This window comes from Lissotriton vulgaris, chromosome 3_1 (assembly GCF_964263255.1).
Source record: "Lissotriton vulgaris chromosome 3_1, aLisVul1.2, whole genome shotgun sequence".
NCBI lineage: Eukaryota > Metazoa > Chordata > Amphibia > Caudata > Salamandridae > Lissotriton > Lissotriton vulgaris.
The window spans coordinates 613,173,074-613,193,886 of NC_141689.1; the positions used below are offsets into that span (position 1 = coordinate 613,173,074).

The following is a 20,813-nucleotide window of genomic DNA, read 5'->3' on the forward strand; positions in this document are numbered from 1 at the left end:
GAGTATCCTTAACAGTAAGTGCTAACAAATGTTTCGCAAGAAGCGAAAAATTTGAAATCCATTGCCTACAATACGAAGTAATACCCAAGAAAGCACGCACTTCTCTCTGTGTCGTTGGCCCATTCATTTTCGCAATCGCTTGAATTCGTTCTGGGGTCAATCTTCTTCCCTCCTTTGATAAGAGATGACCTAAGTAGATCACTTCTTGTCGACAATACTGCAACTTCGAGAGTGACACTTTATGATGGAGGTTAGACAAATGACTCAACAAAGAAAGAGTAGCTTCTTTACAAATCTCATTATCAGCAGCAACTAACAAATCGTCGACATACTGAATAAGAGCAGCACCATCAGGTAAGACAATCGTATCAAGCTGTGTTTTTAAAGCCTGACTATAGATGGATGGACTCTCACAATAGCCTTGAGGAGTGCGCTTGAACCGAAACCTTCGGCCTCCTAAAGAGAAGCCAAAAATATCTCTACTCTCCTCGGCAATCGGGATGCTGAAGAAAGCATTCTTCAGATCAATCACCGAAAACCAAGTAGCAGAAGCAGGAATCATAGTCAGCAAAGCAGTAATATCCGGAACAACAGGAAACTGCGGTACTACAATCTTGTTCACTTCGCGAAGATCGATCACAAACCTGTACACAGGCGGTTGCGAAGAATCAGTACGTTTCAAAACAGGCAAAACCGGACTATTGCACACATTACCTCTCGTTTCCTCGATCACACCTTTTTCAATTAGATCATAGATGATCGCTAAAAGCGCTCTTTCACCATCACTAGAAATCCAATATTGGGGAATACGTGGCAATCTAACATTCGCTTTCTACGTCACAACATATGGTGGAATCTCCAAAAGACCCACATCATTAGGACCAGTAGCCCAAAGAGTATCAGGGAAAGAACGCAATTCCAATGGAAGTCGATCTTTGGACAAATACATCGGAGAGATCACTCTCTTACCCAATGTAAGCTGTACTCCCGAAGGAGAACAATGTAGCGTTGCATACAATCTTTTCAACAAATCCAATCCCAACAAGTTCTCACCACAACCTGTCATTAGAATGAGGGGTGCTTCAAATTCACAAGGTCCAACAGAAAGAGACAAAGGACTAGAAACCGGATTACAAACTGGGGCGCCAGAAAAACCTACCGAAACATCCGCCAAGCCAGACAAAGGTGCGCCAGGGAGTTTAGAGTGCATGATAGAACTCTTCGCAGCACCAGTATCCAACAGAAAAGGCTCTGACACACCTGATGCAATCTCTTCAACATAAGGTCCACTCTGATCTACTGGAACTGACACAACTCCCTCTCTTTGTCTATCGCTGTCCTAGCAATCATTACCGTCGATATTCTCACCTTCAACATAGTAGTCGTCAGCATAGTACTGAGTCGTCCTACCAGACGCAACATTCTGCAGGTCAAAACAGTTCATAGAATTCTGTGGAGGAAAGGATTGTGCATTCTGGGTGAACACACCACGTCCCCTACCTCTAGGAGCTTGCTGAACACCTCGACCTCTCACACCAGAAGCACCATTCGTACGCTGCAACAGAACCGGACAACTATTGTTAAAGTGACCCTCTTCTTTACAATACGCACACTGATTAGGGCCCACAGGTAAACGCTGTTGAGAAGGCTCAAACCTCTGCGAATTTCTCTGAAACTGCTGAGGTTGCTGATATTCACGCTGATTATTACGAGGCGGATACGCTTGCTGCAAAAGAACCTTCATCTTCAAATTTTTTGTCTTTCGGTCTGCTTTCTCTTTCTCATCCTTATCCCTATTCTCATAATATTGTGCAGTAGCCAATATCTGCTCCGACGAAGAAACAGCCCATGAACTCTCTGAATCCTTCAACTTAGTACACAACTCGGGAAGCAAGTTATGCACAAACCTATCAACGAACAACCGTTGGCCACCTTCTATACCCATATCTTGACCACTATGGTCGATAAACGTCTCTTCAAATCTAGTGAAGAAATCAGACACACTTTCGTCTTTCTTCTGCTTACATGCTGAAAACCTATCCCAATTCACTCGTATAGCAGGAATTAAAGTCTTCATATAAGTAATGATCCTACCGGGGAGTTCTGCAACCAAAGCTTCAGGTTTAGCTCCTCCACCTTGAAGACCATCTGCAGCTGCAATATTAGTCCATGTATCACCTAACTCTTGCGCATGATCCACATGACAAATCATACCCCACAAGGGTTGAGGAACCACATTCCCAAACAACATATCTATATCGGCTAGGTTCATAATACATGAGTCTGCTGTCTGTGATAACTCCTTATAGTACCCTGCAGGATTCTTTCGGGGGATCAGGTAAAGTCTGCTTAAGAGCCAAAACTTCAGCTTGCTTCCACGGAACATGTACCCAAACACGCTGAAAATGAGCCGGTACAGCTGGGGGATTATTATTCGCACCAGCAGGCACTTCATCCTTCCATACCGGAGGAACCTCTCTCATTGGATACTGTCGCGCTTGTCTCCTAACAGAAGAATCAGGCTCAAACAACGGCTGAGAAGGATGCACATTCCTAAACAAAAGCAATGTCGCAACTGCTTTTTCGACCTCGAGACCCACTATTGTACCTTTCGCAAACTCGGACTGTACACGGAACAACTCAGACGGAGTATGTCCCAACTCACCATCTTCCCATTCCTCACGGGGGAAAGTACACATCATGTCTAAGACATACCTTTGCTTTGGTGCTTCCCATTGACGGAAGACATCCATAACCGACTCTAAATCATATCTCGAAGAATTGGCAACCCACTTACGAGCCATATGATCCAATACTGACCACTCTTCGGGACCAGGCATCTGGCTACGCAAATGTTTACGCGCAGAAGCAGGGGTCATACTCAACGACCCAAAGAAGGGAGACAAAAGACCAGTAACAGTATCAGTCATTCTCTGTCAAACAGAAGGAGAATTTGCCATAAGGACAGGAGGCAAAGCAGGTTGAGACAAAGTATACATAGAAGTAGTATCAGAAGGAGTATCAGAAGAAGCAGGAAACACAGGAGAAAAAGTCATAGGAATTGGAGGCGGAACTGGTAGCAAAGTCGGCGGCCCTTGAGAAGGCTGCGCCAAAGGAATAGGAGCCAACTGAAGAGGAGCTGGCGGTTGAACAACAGCAAGAGGCACAACTGGAGGTTGCGCAACTAAAGGTTGCGGAGGTGCTGTAGCACTCTGCACATAAGGGGGTGGAGAACCCAACAAATGTGACATCAAAGGATCCTTTTCAGGGTCCTTCATTGCACTTTGCTGGAGAGGTGACAAAGCTGGATAACATTTATCGATAGCCATTTTACGTTGCCTGTGCAACTGCTCACTCGCTTGTTCTTCTTCATTATCTTTAAACTGTACAGCAGCCTGCATTATCGATATACCCTTCCCTCTTTTATTTCTCTTCGCTAGTTTAATTTCTCTCTGTTTGACTTCCTTTCACCAAAGGCGAAAGAGTCAAACATCACCGGCCGGGCTTTCTTCTTAAATAGTTTAACTTCCAGATTATCTAAAATCTCCATGTCATAGCTACCATATTGGGGCCATTTGAGGACACCGTCCTTTCTCGTATATCGGACCCATACTTCATTATACGTAATGGGGCCCACGCCATGCTTAGAATAGAGCTCATTAGTCGGAGTTCCAACTGGAGGTATGGGACACGAATCCTCCAATCGGGAATCCCTATTACAACCACAACAAAATATCTTTCCAAGTTTGCTAAGACCAGGCATCTTTGCTCACTAATCTAGCTTCAAACTTCAAGGGATAATCAAACTCGATAGTCTTGCAAATATACGAGTCCCTCGTCTTTGGCACTTGCAAGTTCCAAATCAAAGATCCCGAAGGATACCCAAAAACTAAGGACTGGGAGACGCTCCACTTATACTTAACTGAGGTATTGATCACGTCACCAGAAGACCCGTCTATCGTCTCGCTCTACAAATCGTCAAAGGGTCCAAGACAGGGCGACAGTCAGGGCAGCAGTCCTTCGTAGCCGTCGGAAAGCGAGGAACCTCGCAGCAAAAACCTTCGGACCACGACGACATACAGGGGGCGATGAAGTGGTTGACCTTCCTCCAGAATTTTCTCACGAAGCTCCTCACGATCTTCAGGCTTGGACCGGTACCACTGAAGTCACCCTATGTTGGGCGCCAACTGAAGAACCAGGTTTTAGAACCCAGCAGCGCCAGGGGCACGCCCAATGTCTTCGAGTTCACCTGTCTTAGAATACAGAGACACGGGATACTTCTCGGTGATGTCAAAGATCACATTTATTGGCTGCAACCAGGAACAGAAATCTACGAAGTACGACACGGGTAGGTTCGCTAGAGACTGCTCGATTTTCATATTGAGAGACATCGTCTTTTATGCTAAAAATCACCCATTATTTACAAACTCTCCAATCATGGGTGATATTGCAACAGGTATCGCATAACGACAATCCCACTTTTCAGTTGTCCAGCCCACCATCAATTACACGGGAAAGCCCAACATTCTTGCTCGGACAGGCTGGACGAACCCAAAATAGGAGACCACAACCCAAACCATAAACGGGCCATAAAAGAAGGAACAGAAACAGATGTGAAGCAAGATAGAGGGGTGTGTGCGTGTACCATAAACTCAACAATGTCCTGCTCTTTGATCTCTATCTCGACCAGCTACCGGACAAGGAACTGGCTCAGCAAGGTTAGCTTCAGGCAACAGGGTCAGTTCGCTCAGGTCATCTAGAAGTCAGCTAAAGGTGTACGTGTCCCAAAGACTCTACGGCCGTAGTCATCGGCCTATGTGAGGGCAACCACAAAATGGCTGCCGTACACAAAATTGAACCCGAAGGTTCTGAACGAAATCCCTAAATACGTAGTGAATCCATCGATCCAACATGACGAAAACACTCGTACTTGCCGCACTCGTCATTTACGGTTCGCTACTACCAAAATCGTAACGATACCATGACCTTTATAAAACGGGTTCAGAATTCACAGAACCTCAAACGTCTCTGACTTGATGAGGAGGAGGAGATGCCACCTACCACACTTACATATTACAAAAGCTCTGCCTGAGTACACTCACACAGAGTTTGACACTAGTCTATTGTGACCCCAGATAAGTGGGGGCCAAGGCTGGGAGGCTGGTAATTCCAAACACCTCTGTGGTGGAAACCTCCAGAACCTTTTCCTACTACAAAGTGGGCACCAGGTATAAATAATGGACCCTCAGATCCAACTTGTCAGTACATCTCTGGACCTGTGTAAGGCTCAGAAGGACTGCTGTGCTGCTCTGCAAGAAGGACTGCTGCCCTGCTGCCTGAATTAAAAGATTATACTGGCATCTTGAATCCAGGACCACCAGAGTGACTCCAAGGGCTAGTTGGCTGGCCTCCTGATGATAGCCTCAAGGACAGAGAAGACTCCAACCACCTTGAACCCTGCACCTGGACTGTGTCTGCAGTGAGTCCTACACCCCAAGTGGTTCTACCCCAGGCCTGGACCATTGGAAGTGGGTCAGATTGTGATCTTCCAGCCCATCTGTGGTCTTCTAAGCAGAACCAACACAGTGTGACACATCCTCAATGCAGGCCTTTATATCATAAGCCCTGCGTCAACGGCATCCTCGACGATGACGCAGGACTCGGCATCATAGCCATGCAGCTTCTTCAGAGTGGCTGGGTCAGGACGTATCTTCCAAGCAAAATTGTGTATCGCAGGCCCCTCTTCAATGGCATCCTTCATGGCAATGCAGGACCTCACATTGCAGCCTCAGAGTTCTTCAGAACTGCCCATGAATGATGCATCTTCGAAGCAGGATTTCGCAATGCTCCACAACCAGAATTTAACCACTTGGATGCTAAGGATCTTAGTGCCATTATAATGAGATTTTCATTGAAGTCAATGGGCAGTGCATGACGAGCCCAGCTCGTCATCAGCGTCGAATGGGTTAAGGAACTCTTGTTCAGCAGGCCTAACTTAGTTGCTGTATCCAGTCCACGCTCCATTATAATTGGCCTGAACTTGTGACTTTGTTCTAGTCCAGTGCAACCAATTAAACCATTTGGCACTTTATGCTTCTAGGCACTATTTTTACTTAAAACTTTTAAATTGTGTATCTCTGCTTTTAACAATTGGATTTTTGTCGTTTTGATCTCAAATTATTTATCACATTTTGCTCTATAATTCGAAGTTGGTGTGGATTTTTTTCCTGTGTTTTCACTTTATTACTGTTAGTAGTGCTGCATAAAAACTACACACATTGCCTTAAGTCTGACGGCTTTGTGCCAAGCCACCAAAGGGTTCTTTTCCAGGCATACTACTGACAATAAAACACCCAAAAGTTGATGTGATGAACGCTTGCAAATAGTCTAACCAGTGACAACTGCTTGGGGCAGCATTCCAACCCATCGTTTTTCACCCACTGTGCTACTCTAGTCAGATGCCTACAGTACTGACCCTGTTCCTCATCGAAACAGTCCATCTTAAAACAATTCCCCCCACCACCACCATGCAGCTCACTGATTTTTTTAGTTGGGAAATTTGAGGTTCACACCCCTTTTCTCATTGAGTGAGCTATGCCTCTGGTTGGAGTGGTGTGATAATACATTCTATATTGATACTCCATTAGAGACAAATGCAGGTAGATCTCAGACATTTATCTGTCCATCTCTCTCTATCCAAGACTCACTAGAAATAGAGATGATCCAAAAGAGTATATTATAGTTGTCCATTAATTATGATTTCAGGATGCTTGCCTATCTCTAACTTACCCTTCTTCCATCAAAACACGTTTTTGCGGCAACATTGTGGTCACTCAGGAAATGCTGCAAAATATTTAACAACAAATACAACACTTTTCCAGCCGACACTCCCCCATTGTGAGAGGTCCTACTCATTTGACAATATGCTTCTGTGCCCTATAATGGCAAATGAAGTACCATATAAATGCAATTACAATACAGTACAATGTTTCAAAAAGGAAACTTGTAAAACACCTTATTTTTGGTTATTTTTCCTCTCAACTATTAGATTTAGGAGCATATTTCAAGAGTTGAAACTGACTACTGCTGCTCCTTTGAGTGGATTGTATGTCCACATTCTTGTATTTCACAATTGTTCATCCCATTTTACGTAACATAACATTTTCTATATATACGTAATAAGAACAAACCTTCCTTCTGGAAGATTTAATGTTTAGTTACACTTATCATTGAATGCAGATATACAAAAATATATACATACACAAATATTTACTGTACAGACAATGACCAATAGTTCATTGTCAGTCCTTTGTATATAAAAAAGTTTTAAGGTGTCTCCTCTGTCATTTCAAAAATGGAGTTCACCTTATGGTAGTTCCATCAATCCAATATCGGGCCTAACCGGGGATGTTGCATCAGATCACAGTCCCAAGGGTTACTTGTTGATTTAATCTTCATATCTTATATAATTGTGGATTGGGGAACTCCTCATAATGTAATGGTCAATATGTTTCAGCCCCTTCCTTTTGGGCCTCCTCAGCAATATCACAAGAATATGGAAACACAGACATCTTCTCACACTGAAAGTGCTCATATGAATAATGAAAAAGTCCCTTCTGTTGTGTGCTTCTTTCAACCAGGGGCATTCAGTTCCCCTCAACTCTCTCCCTGTACCTGCCCACTGATTTACATATATCGATAAGATACTAGCTTCTGTGTTCAGCAGGAGCTGAGGTAAAATATTACCATCAATTGTCCTCCGACTCAACACTTGGCTACTGTTAATGTGTAGCAGGAAGTGGGACACACTGTTCTGCCCATCACCTACCTTTGAACCCAAACTAATTAAGATAGTATGGTCTAGGCTCATTAAGCACACCACAAGCCCCCCCTCCTGCTGTGACCTCCTCCCTGTCTCCTACACCAACTTGACTTCTTTGCACATCATGCCAATCAGGGCATACTGAAGTTATTTTCATGTGCTTGAGTACATTGATTTGAGCGAGTACATGAGCAAGGGTCATGGGTGAGTTGGTGTAAGTTGTTGCTTGGTAAGGCAGTGAATGAGTGCATCAGTATATTGCTGTGAGATGTCTTTAAATATTGTGAACAGCGACCACAACCAGAGGCGCAACTAGAGCCACATTTCGGGGGGGGCTAAGAAAAAATTTCGGGGAGGGGCTGAAACTTTGGGCAGTAGGCAGAGTGGAGCTGCAGGGGCTCTTGGAAACATCAAAGCCTCATTAACATGCACATAGACTTTTAAAGACCTGTGAAGTGCTCGGGTGCGGCTGTGTGTGTGCCCGGGAAGCGTCTGAGCCCGGGCTGCCACTCATGACGGGGGGGGGGCTGAAGCCCTTTGATTCCAATAGGTGTTGCGCGCCTGACCACAACAATGTATGTATTAAATTGTATATGAACAAGATCTACAAACAAATTAGGGGCATTCTCATTTTACAGTGAAGATAAGATATTTGGCACTTGGTGCAGTTTTTTTAGCTAATTAAAGGTATTCGTGTTCATCATGCTTCATTTCCTGAAAGCAACAAGTGCCGTTCTGTGATTTCCTCTCAGTGAGAAGTGCGGAGAAATAAAATCTGTCAAATGTACACTAATAAGGTTCTGTAGATATACCTCACTAACTGACGGATACTCTATTGCTTCCAGTAAGTAAGTCACACACACTTTGCCAGTGCACCCACAGACACAAGGACATCCACTATCCCTTGACTCTGACCTTCAAACTGTAATGACAGTGCGCCTTAGCTCTCCGTCACGGCCTCCTATTAAAAAACTAGGATTCTCCTACAGGTCGGCCTATAAACATCAATCCTGAAGCACCTTCTGCTAGCCCAAAACGATGACTCTCAGACCTATGTGTCAATGCACCTCAACCTCAATTCTGTAGTAATCTCTGCTATTTCTCAGACACAGCTCTGCTAGGGAACCTCACTCCGTAAATGTCCCCTCCTATGTTACAACTTGTACCCTCAAAACATCAAACTTTACCACCCGATCCTTATTTGGCAAAGGGCTACTCTCAATACAAAACCGCAGCATATTTTGGACAGTTATACACTGTGCTATTTAGTTTTATTATGGATTAGGTTTCTCGCAAAGTAGTTCCTAAAGAGTAATTTTCTGTTTCACAATTTCAAATGCGTGGAATACCACTCTGTCTCGTACTGTGTGAGTTAAAGGTATCCATTCACAGTGCAAGGCAGAGGCACTGATATTACCAATGGTTGTTCCGATCTTCTGCCTATAAAAGGCAGCAATTTCCACATTCACAGTTGGAGACTTACGTGAAACACAGCAGAATTGTTAACATCCAACAGTAAGGTGGCACAAGTTAGTCAGTCAAAAATAAATGTATTTAGTTGATTATCTTTGCAACAGCAAAGTTCATACACCATATATATTCCACACACATATAAAAATCAATAACACCAGTTAAAACCTTTTGTTGAAGTCATTTGCCACTAATAAAAGCCTTCCAATTGCAGTGGTTATATCCAAATACCTCAAGTCCATTCAAAATTCCAAGAGGTGGCGCAAGCAAATCTGCGATCTTAGGATATTGAGATAGAGTTTCGATTCACTTTCAAATTTAACTCTAATTCTAAATAATGAACACAATCTTATCAGGTTATCAGAGTGAAGCAATATTGCCTGAATGCCAGTGTTATTTACATAATGAGGCACTCTATTAGTTAAATTTACTGAAAGCATGCAATGAGATTTAAACTGTAGAAGCAAGTAACAATGTTAGCATTCTAACAATTTGTTGAAAATAACTTCAGGAAATGGCAAGTTTTTTAAAACTTTTGTTCAATAAACAAATCAACATGTTTTTACTTTAAGAAACTGCCATAACTCATTGTATCTCTCCCTAAGTAAGTAGTGTATGAAGAATACCCATACTAAATGTCATCTCTCTTTTTTTCTGATTTAGAGTGCTGCTGTTATAGATATTTTCATAGTGGATGACAATGCAGTTGAATTTTCTGAAATATTCAATGTTACTTTAATGAGGGTAACAGGAGGAGCCAGGCTTGGAGTAGAAACCCGTGTGACCATTAATATTCCACCAAATGATTCGCCTGTGGGAGTTTTTGGATTCATAGAGAGAGTGGTAAGTGTCTGAAGAATGACAGATAGTACAGCCAGATTGTTGAATTTGCTCTGTAAATTATGAATGTTAGGGACATAGAATTACAACCTTAATTACTAATGATGTTTCCCATAGTTATAGTGAACATGTGGCTCTTCCAATATACAGTTCATCAGACTCAAGTCTCCTCTATCTTCAAAGATGCTCAAGGAAATTCCCCCGCCACAGGTTCCTTCTACTACAGTTTGACTGTTTCTCTGAACTTTTATTTCACCGAAAATACATGCCACAGGCTGTTACTCTCATTCAATCAATGATGACCGGCATCTGTGTAATGCTGCTCATTTTACATTTTTTAATAATAATTGCCGGTCACTAAGAAAGCATCAATCTAAGCTGTTCAACTTTTTTATTGATCATGCTCCAGATGCTGTGTTTCTGAAAGAAATTTGGTTGAATGGAGTTTCAACCCCAGCTATTGTCATCTCTCTGCACCCTGATTTCTGCCTCCTAAGAGGGGGAGGGGGGTATTGCGCTTATTTTCAAATCACAATACGTTTGTCAAATAGAGAAGCTTTCTATTTGACTGTGAAACGTTACTATTTCTGTTCTAATAACTTTACTTTTTCAGGTGCCCTAATACATCGGCCCTTCAGGACTGGCCAGTAATTCATTGTGAAGTATGCTAGCATCACCATTTCTGGAGACTTTATTGGACACCTGGATGATAAGTCCTGCAGCATCACCTCCTCGCTTATTGAGGACTTCTCGGGGCTGGACTTTTGGTTGGTCAATAATGGTCCCACTCAAGTTGCTGGCTATTTGTTCAACTCCATTTTCTCTCATGAGAGGTCAGGACCTACGTTTAGCCTCGTCTGACCATTTTGCAGTTCCTTTCACTCTTGTAATCTCAGTGGAGTATTGGTTAAGTCTCATCCAGTCATAACCTAAGGCAGGAACTGGTCTAAGGTTAATGTTAAAGCTTTGAATCAGACTTTAAAATCCAACCACCCACCCTTGTCAAACTCAGTATGTTCTGACATCTCCACCACTGATGTGTGGTTGGGACTGCACTGTACTCTTTAATGCCAGCTAGCAAAAAAAAACCAGAGACCCTGTGTTCCCACTCTCTGATTTGATGATATCTTGCATAATAAAAAAAAAGTACTGCAAATCCCTTAGGAGAATATGGCAGAAATCGTACAGTGAAGATGCTAGAGAAAATTACAAGCAGGCTGTTACACAAACATAGCCACCTTTTTTGCGACAAAATCTGTGCGGCTCTAAACTGCTGGAAAACGTTGTTTCAAATGGTGAAATCACTGATTGTATTTTGCATATTTGAAATGAAATACTAGAAATCACCAAATAATGCTGGCTTACTAAATGTAGTACTAGTTGGAAATACATGTTCAAAAAATCAATCAAGTTGTTAAAGGTGTTATACCTCAAAACTTTAAACGCCTTGATTGAATTGTTTTTCAAGCCATAAACAATAGTACCTTTTGCCTATATAGGCTGGACTATACAAATGTTTAAGAACTTGTTCTCTAAAAGCCATACTTTCCCTTTGGGATGATAAAATACAAAGGCTCTAAAACTGAGTGTTAGAGTAAATTGGAAAGGTGTGAGTAATACTTTTTTCGAGCAAACATTTCATAAATGTAAAGAATTCACTTAATCTATATGAGTTGACTCTGTATTTAGTAAAGAACATTTTATTACACAGAGTTGATGACAGGGCTTAGAAATCAATTTCTTTGCAAGGCGAACTATCAGGATGATATTTATTAAGGAAGTCAGTAAGTTGCACATAAAAAAATAACAGATCAAAATATATTGACTTCCAGTGTAATATAAAAAGCAAAACAGATGCTGGTGATGAAGGTACTGGCTTGCTTTTGATATTTATTTGTAAAGCGATTGTTTCTGTGATCTTATGGTTTTGATCTTTTTACCAAATTTCAGCATTGTCTGACAGATATCTCCACCTGGATGACTACCAACTGCTTACGGCTCAATGCCGATTAAACTGAAGTATTGTTTTTTAATCAACCCTCACCCCCTCGAACTGACCTTTGGTGGCCTTCAGTGCTCAATCCACCCCCTTGCCCTGTTTCATCATCTAGGAATTTGGGTTTTAAAATCAACAATACTTTGTCGTGCAAAACCCAGATAGGACATGTTTCCTCGACCTGTTTTTGGAAACTAACGGCACTGCGTAAATTCCTCCACCTACTACCTATGGAATGCAGGAAAACTATTGTCCACACACTAGTGACTTCCCAATTAGGCTATGCTAATAGTCTATATTTGGGCCTACCGGCCTATCTGTTCAGAAAGCTGCAAACAATCCAGTACCCAGCTGCAAAGCTTATTAGAAATATCCCCCTAAGACATCACCACTCACCACATCTACACAGCCTTCATTGGTTACCGGTAAGAAAACGAACAGAATTTAAAGCACTCGCCCTTGCCTACAGAGCAACAAATGGCACCGGTCCCCATTACCTTAGGAAAAGAACTAAAAAATCACACCTCACAAAAAACTTTAAGGTCAAATCACCAAGTACTTCTTGTTACCCCCCGTTTTCCTAAGGCCAGACTGGGTGGACGCTCATTCTCAGTCAAAACAACCATCCTCTGGAATTCCCTGCCCCTACATATCAGGAAGGCCTCATCGGAGCCTAGCTTTTGTAAGTTGCTGAAAACATGGCTCTTCAGTCTCCCATAGTCTCTACCAGGCCCACAGTGCTGATTCACTTACTCCATCTTCTTCGCTAAGCGCTGGGACACTCCCGTCGGGTTAGCCGCGCGCTCTATAAGATACATAATAAATGAATAAATCTTATGGTTTTGCACTTTATTCCCCTCAAGTATAACACTTCATTATACATTTGAGTGGCTGACTCAGTAGTACGCTCCACTGCTTATCTCCGAACCCAAGCAAGGTACACCCTCCATACCACTTTCCTTGGTGTTCCGATGGTCAGAAAAGTCCTTGATATTAAGCATTGGATATCAACATACCTCAGAAAGATCTTTTGGAAATAGCACATGCACCTGCTACAGACTGCTTTCTTGATGATTGATATGATCTTAAACTGAATTTAGCCAGGCAGCGTGTACAGAAAGACATGGTCACGGGCGACCATATTTTATGCTCACCACAGCTTGGTGATCAAGTAGGCCATGAGACCAGAGTCAAAAATAATTGCTAAATCTGCTCAGGACAACAGGATATCTCTGCTCAACAGTGACTAGATTGCATTGATAGAGAAGCTAGGATGTTTTTTTCCCAGATTGATTCAGTAACTTAATCACTTATGCAATTTGTTTGGAAAGCAAAACCTCATGTATGAATAAAATCTCAAGGATCTAAACATGCATTTTTATGAGAGCATCTTTGCCCGGGTATGCTGACAAATTGAAGGCAGGCTTTTCAAGGGTTAACGATAAGCAAGGCTACAATTACAGCCTTGAAGCCACTTTGGGGCCCACACGCATAACCTCATTTAAGTCTGCATTCCTTTTAGGTACTGACAGATGTTGATAAGGAAAACTGTGACTGGAGGTCCATTGTCTTCAGATTGTGTTTAGCATCATTGAAAAAATATATATTTGTTTTTTAAAAAGGTACTGACGGATGATTTTCTTTCACATCATCTCTTTCTGTGATACCCGATGGAACTCATTTGCTTATCTTTGAAATCTGGCTGTTGTTTATGTTGTGTGCAGTTGCCTGTGTTTGCATGTAAACAAATCTAGTATTTGCATGCAAGTGAGGAGTGCAGACACTTGGCAATCCCACATTTCGTAGCCCACAGAGAAACATAGCAGGGGAGTGAGAAGGGGAACATTTTGGGGATTCTCACAGTTAAATGCCTAGCCACCACAAGGGTTGACAAAAATGAAATAAGCAAAGTGAAATAATTCGTACCTTAGAAACATGATTGTGTGTCCAGTAACAAAGATTATGTATTAGCTAAATCATGATGGGCTGCGCTGGCTCAACCTAGAGCAGAGTGCCTGTTTTAATATGTCTATAGTGTGTAAATTGAATTAATTTAACCACTTGTGTCTATAAGTTACTGAATTATTTTAGACATTACATCTCAGAAGTAGAAAGCGGCAAACCCGTCCCGCTGTTTTTGACCTGTACTTTCTAAATGTCAGGCTCTAACTCACAGAAATCTCTGGTTAAATTAATTCACATTACACACTCCGGGAGCATTAAATGGGGGCTCGGTATTGCACTAACTCAGCGCAGCCCTTCATGATAGGGATCCAGAAACCTTTAAACTGAAGATATTAAGTAAACTTGAATCTGTTCATCCAACCATGCAGAATTGTCTCTTTTGGGGGAAAAAGGTTTTCAGGTATGGAGCTAATATTGTTTGGAACTTGCAAAAACTTCAGCAGTTGTACTAAGCATCTTCTGCCCACACTTGTTTGTCCTTGTTTTACATTTTCACAGCCTTATCAGAATACATTTGACTTACTTACTCACGTATACTTCTACTTCGAAGGAGAAACATTGCAGCCATTGTTGGTATTTGCTGATGGATCAGGATCTATAGTCTTTGTGTCTCAGCCTTTTCTTTTCTTTTCAAGGTAACAGTTTATGAGCCAAAGTCGCCTGGTGACCCAGCTGGTTCAGTGTCCTTGACTGTGGCGCGGAGTCAAGGTGGAAGGGGTGCAGTAAGAATTATTTGGATGCTGGAAGATGCAGCTAAATTTGATCTTAGTCCTCTGAATGGAACTATTTTCTTTAATGAGGTACTTAACTTACTGGAATGTTGAACTGTCTAGCATAATTTACATTACAGCATTGCCTTTTTTATATAATGTTACTATAGTATGTGACTTATATATTTAAATATAAACTCCCCACAAATGGCATCTCTTATTCTCATTCCATTGTGTTTAAATCCAATACAATCACATGCAACATGCAGAATCTGTGCAGGACAGCGATGCACCAAATAAATGTAAATGTAAAAGGCAACTTTGCATCCATTAAATAGCTTAGGATATAAACCAGGACCTCGATAGAAGTAGTATTTCAAGCCAATAAAGCAAAACCATAACATTCCTCTACATGAAACAAAACATTTTTTTCTTGACATGAGTATAACCCTTTCAGAGAATGAGTAAGGGTGTACTCTAACTACCATGACAGAGTATATTACTCATTTATTTGGAGTGTAAGATATGTGCCATCTTCACTCTGACTTAATTTTCTATTCTGCCTGGCACCAGGGCCAGCCACTTACTACATAATACCTGTGACAATTGCAAAGTGTAGCCCAACAGGGAAGGGAGAACAAAACAGGAAACACTTGCCCTAGCTTCTGCAATCTCTGTTTTGACCACACACACTTTTTATGGGTGCCTGAGAAGGCAATCAAACCCATTCTCTTTTAGCTCTTGCAGCAAAAACTGAAATCGCTTGTGCGATGGAGTATGACTTTCCATAACTGGGAGAATAATGTTTTATAATTGCATGGAGAATAATTGCATGGAGGATAGTGTTTTATAATTGCATGGACTCCTGAGGCGGAAGCCGGGAGTATAGAGCTTAGCTTTTAAAAATTATTATTTCTTTGTTAGACATTCTAATTGACGCTACTTTACGCTACTTTTATCTTCGGAATTGAAATACCTTTGTGTGAATTTTAAAAATCACCCCTTGCTGCCGCATTGCACCGCATCTTACCTGCGGAAGAACCCACATCATCGGAAGCTGATTTTCGGGCTCCTGGTGAACCCACATCCACCCCCCTCGAGGCGCAGACTTCGGGCGCCATCTTGGATTAGGTGGAGGACAGCGCTCCAGGGGCTGGGCGATTTGGGCCCTGTCACTACAAAAGAGCCAGCGTAAAACCCCTAATCATTGTGTGCATGGACTCCTGAGGCGGAAGCCGGGAGTATAGAGCTTAGCTTTTAAAAATTATTATTTCTTTGTTAGACATTCTAATTGACGCTACTTTACGCTACTTTTATCTTCGGAATTGAAATACCTTTGTGTGAATTTTAAAAATCACCCCTCGCTGCCGCATTGCACCGCATCTTACCTGTGGAAGACCCACATCATCGGAAGCCGATTTTCGGGCTCCCGGTGAACCCATATGCACCCCCCTCGAGGCGCAGACTTTGGGCGCCATCTTGGATTAGGTGGAGGACAGCGCTCTAGTGGCTGGGCGATTTGGGCCCTGTCACTACAAAATGAACGCCCCTTCCCGAACGCGCAGCGGACGGGCGCAGCGGGCGCGCCAGAGGCAAGCCCGTCTGGGCCCGTCCGGGCCAGGCCGGGCACAGGGCCATACACTATGCCCATTTCTCCCGATCATCGTATCAAATACTCGCGAGATGAACTCCTGCATCTAAGAACTAAAACCACCCTTTAAATCACTATCATCTCACCAGGGTGACGCACCTTCGAAAAACAACCGCCAGATACGGAAGTATGCAAGCCTGGCCCTGCTTAATTGCAGATCTATACCTAAACACTGCATAGAAATCAATCTGCTAATTCACGATACCAACGTGGACATACTATTCCTCACAGAAGCATGGCTGACCTCCAACTCTGAGGCAGACATTGTCAGTATGTTACCCCAGGGATTCCTGATACAGTTCCATAACAGAACCCAGGGAAAGGGAGGTGGGCTAGCCATAGTTTACAGGGACAAATTCACCTGTCGGATACAAGAGGGAGGAATCTCGGACTGCGAAAGTGTCTTTTTTAACCTACAAATTACGCCAGACAAATCCTTATCCGGTATTCTCATATACCGTCCCCCCGGAAGCCTAGGACAATTCGTAGGGTCACTACTATTTATTTATTTATTTATTTATAGCACTTATAGAGAGCGAACGAAGGCCCTTGGGCATCTCGGCGCTAAGATATCTGCTATGGTCAGCCAAAAAGGGGGGGGGATCACTGATTAAAAAGCCCGGTTTTGAGTTGCTTTCGAAAAGACCAGAGAGATGGGCTGGTTTTAATGGCTGGTGGCAGAGTATTCCAGAGTTTGGGTGCTGACACGAGGAATCTTCTGTCACCCCATGACACCAGTTTGGTACGAGGTACCACTAACTCATGTGAGTTGGAAGATCGCAAGGATCTGAGGGGACGGTAGGGAATAAGATTTTGAATAAGGAAGGCTGGTCCCTGGTTATACAAGGCTTTATAAACAATACAAAGGGTTTTGAATTTTATTCTATTCCTGATAGAAAGCCAATGGAGTTCTCTGATGGTTCCTACAACTGAGTGAAATTTGGGGACACCTCCCAAAAGCCTAGCAGCTGCATTTTGGATAGCTTGCATTTTATTGAGAACTCTTTCTTGTGTGTCCAGGAATAGAGCATTGCAATAGTCCAAGGTGGACAATACCAGGGACGTAATCAGGGTTTTGCCTGCTGAAGCCGGAAGGAAGGGGAGAATTTTTTTTATAAGTCGTAACTTATAAAAAGTAGAGGAAGTGATCTGATTGGCATGCGGGAGGAAAGTAAGACGGTCATCAAACATGACTCCCAGATTCCTCACCCTGCTTACAGGTGTGGGGGGGCCTAATGACAGCGGCCACCAGAGGGAGGACCATTCCGGGGTCAAGTTTCCGAAGATAACTACTTCGGACTTCTCAGAATTCAATTTCAGGCAATTGGAGGCCATCCAGTTCCCTATAGCTTGCATGCCCAGATTGAATTCATCAGCGATTTTTTGGCCGTCATTCCTGATGGCAAGGACCAGCTGGGTATCGTCAGCGTAGGATGTGAGGCTCATCCCATGGGTTCGAATGGTATTGGCAAGGTCCGACACGTATATATTAAAAAGTGTCGGACTCAGGGATGAGCCTTGGGGTACTCCACATGGCAGTGATAGGGTGGAAGACTGGAAGGATCCTATGGTAACCACCTGGGTCCTTTCTGCCAAGAAGGAGGCCAGGAGAGTCTTGGCCTTATGCTGAACACCCATGCTTTCGACACCGTCGATCAAGATGGTATGATCGACCGTGTCGAATGCTGCTGACAGGTCCAGCAGTATAAGGACTGCTGTTCCCCCAGCATCCCGAATAGCTCTAATATCCTCCGCAGCTTTGATCAGGGCCTTCTCCGTCCCATGATATTGACGAAAGCCAAACTGGGAATCCTCCAGTAAGTGATGTTCCTCTATAAAGGCTGAAAGTTGAAAATTCAAAGCCTTTTCGTCAATCTTCGCCAAGACTGGGAGGCTGGCAATGGGCCGATAGCTCTTAAGTTCATCCATGTCGAGATTAGTTTTTTTCAGCAAAGGTCTTATTCGAGTTTTTTTCAGGGTAAGTGGGTAAGTACCTGTAGTAATCATGATGTTGCAAATGGTGGTAATAGCAGGAAGAACCACTTCGATGACTGGAGATAATACTTTAAAGGGACATGGGTCAAGGGCGGAGCCTGCTTTAATGGAGGACATAATATCCCTAATCTGGGCTGTGGAAACCTCCGCAAACTGGAGGAGCGAGGGGCTAGTCCTAGGGATACAAACCAACTCAGAGGTGGTTTTAGGGGTGGTTTTAACACCGTTAGCGAAGGCTGCATAGATATCATTGACTTTATTAAAAAAAAAATTGCCAGCGCATCACAAAGTGGTTGGGAGGGGGGAGGATGTAAATTGGGCGAGTAGCCTGCTAGCTGTTTGGTGGTTTTCATACAAGGCCTTGTTGGAGTTTTTAGAAAGTTCTATTCTCTCACAATAGAACTTGTTCTTGGCCTCAGTTATCATTATTTTATATTTAGTCACCATTTCTTTGTACTTGGTTTTGGCCTCTTCAGAATAATCTCTGCGCCAATACCTTTCGTACCTTCTACACAATTGTTTCTGTGTCCTTAAGGTCTCGGAGTACCAGGGGGCTGACGGGGAGGATCTGTTGCGAGAACGTTGTTTGGCCTGAACCAAAGCGGAGGTCGCGGAACCCACCCACTCGTTAAATTGAGTAATAGCAGTATTTGGGTCGTGTGAGAGGAGAGGATTGGAGGTGGTCAGGAGTGATTCTAGACTGTCGCTGTCGATGTCATTCCAGGCCAGATACGTCTGGCGAGGGTTAGAGCTTGCCATAGGTGCTCCAGTGTCATGGGTGGTCAATGAAGCCATTACGACATGGTGGTCTGACCAAGTGAGGGGGAATATTTCGGTAACATGTAGGTCCTCCAAGTTAGTAAAAATCCCATCAAGAATATGGCCTCCTTCGTGAGTAGGGAATTTTACCAACGAGGAAAGGCCAAAGGTTGTCAGGTCTGCCAGGAGAGCAGCTGTATCATTATCTTCAGTTTTATCAAAATGAAAGTTGAAGTCGCCTAGGATGGTGAAGGAGCTATCGAGGGCAGACACTTCCAGAACAGGACCAATGTCGGAAATTAATCCAGACCTATGCCCTGGTGGACGATAAAGGAGGATGCCTTTAAAATTCACCGAAGGTGTCAGTTTAATGGAGAATTGAAGAGCCTCACAGGAAAGGAGCGGTATCGCATTGGTTCTAACCACATATGGATCGCGAGCAATGATTGCTATCCCACCCCCTTTCTTGCGTTGTCTATCCAGTCTGTAAATAGAGAAGCCATGAGGAACAGCAATTACTAGGTCCGGGTCGGAAGCGCTGTCCATCCAGGTCTCTGTCAAAAATAGTAAATCTAGTTTTTTGTCCTCTATTAATTCGAATATTTCCTGTCGGTGTTTGCCGAGCGATCGGACATTAATAAGGGCGATTGAATAAGAGCTCCGTGTATTGTTGGGGTTACATCGAGGGTGTTTCAGATATAAGGGTATTGGTGCGGAGCAATTCAAGCAACAGTGAGGTAAATTTCCAGTGAGGAGCCAAGGATCGAGTATTGTGCAAGATTGGTCTTGAGGGGTGCGCCAGTGCCGAAGCTGATTAGCTGTATAAGTCCCTCCTGGGGGCAGGGGATGAAGACCAGGGGGGATGGCCCTAGGCCCGGTCCAGGTGTGGACGGGCGCAGACGGGCTTGCCTTTGGCGCGCCTTTGGTGCGCCGCCGGCACGCCCGCTGCGCCCGCCCGCTGCGCGGACGGGCGGTTCGGTGGTTTAAATACATCTGGAGGTGTGGGAGGAGGGTGGGAGGGATGGAGATCTGCAGCGCGAGCCTTCCCCAGCCCAAGATAGCAGCTCAAGTTGCTAGGGGAATTGTCCAGCGCCTAGCGACAGCGGCGCTGTGTCATGCAGTAGAGACGACCTTAGCGATGTGAATCTCGCTCCTAGGTGGGGGCTAGAGATAAAAAACTCGCTGTTAAAATATATACAGAATTTTAAAAGATTTGTTATTCTTAATCAATAACAGGTCAAATCGACGAAAGCACAATTGCCGCCTGTGCCGCAACACCTAATTTTATTCTACTAGGGGACCTGAATTTTCATTTCGATGATTCCTCCGATAAAATAGCAGGCGATCTTAAATCAGAGCTTAATGCGTTTGACCTCCTCCTAAAAAACTCTGAGGCCACACATACAAAGGGACATCTTCTCGACCCGATTTTCTCTAACATCCCCCAGCTAGAAATATCGCCCTCCCTCCCCTTACCTTGGTCGGACCACTTCTTCATCCCATTCGCTTGGCAAACCAACTTGGACTACCGACAGGCCCAGATGCCTCGCACTCTGGAGAGAACATGGTCCAAACTCTCTTTTGAGAGCTGGACCCTTGAATTAG

At 43.5% G+C, this 20,813-nt stretch overlaps 1 protein-coding gene across 1 annotated transcript in view; it reads left to right on the forward strand.

Annotated features, from left to right (window-relative positions):
- ADGRV1 (adhesion G protein-coupled receptor V1) overlaps positions 1 to 20,813 on the forward strand; it is a 1,865,288-nt gene that overhangs the window by 801,773 nt on the left and 1,042,702 nt on the right. Inside the window, exons 59-60 of the mRNA XM_086963519.1 lie at positions 9,956 to 10,135; positions 14,729 to 14,893. Of these exons, the coding sequence (XP_086819645.1) occupies positions 9,956 to 10,135; positions 14,729 to 14,893 (345 nt within the window). The remainder of the gene's footprint in view (positions 1 to 9,955; positions 10,136 to 14,728; positions 14,894 to 20,813) is intronic.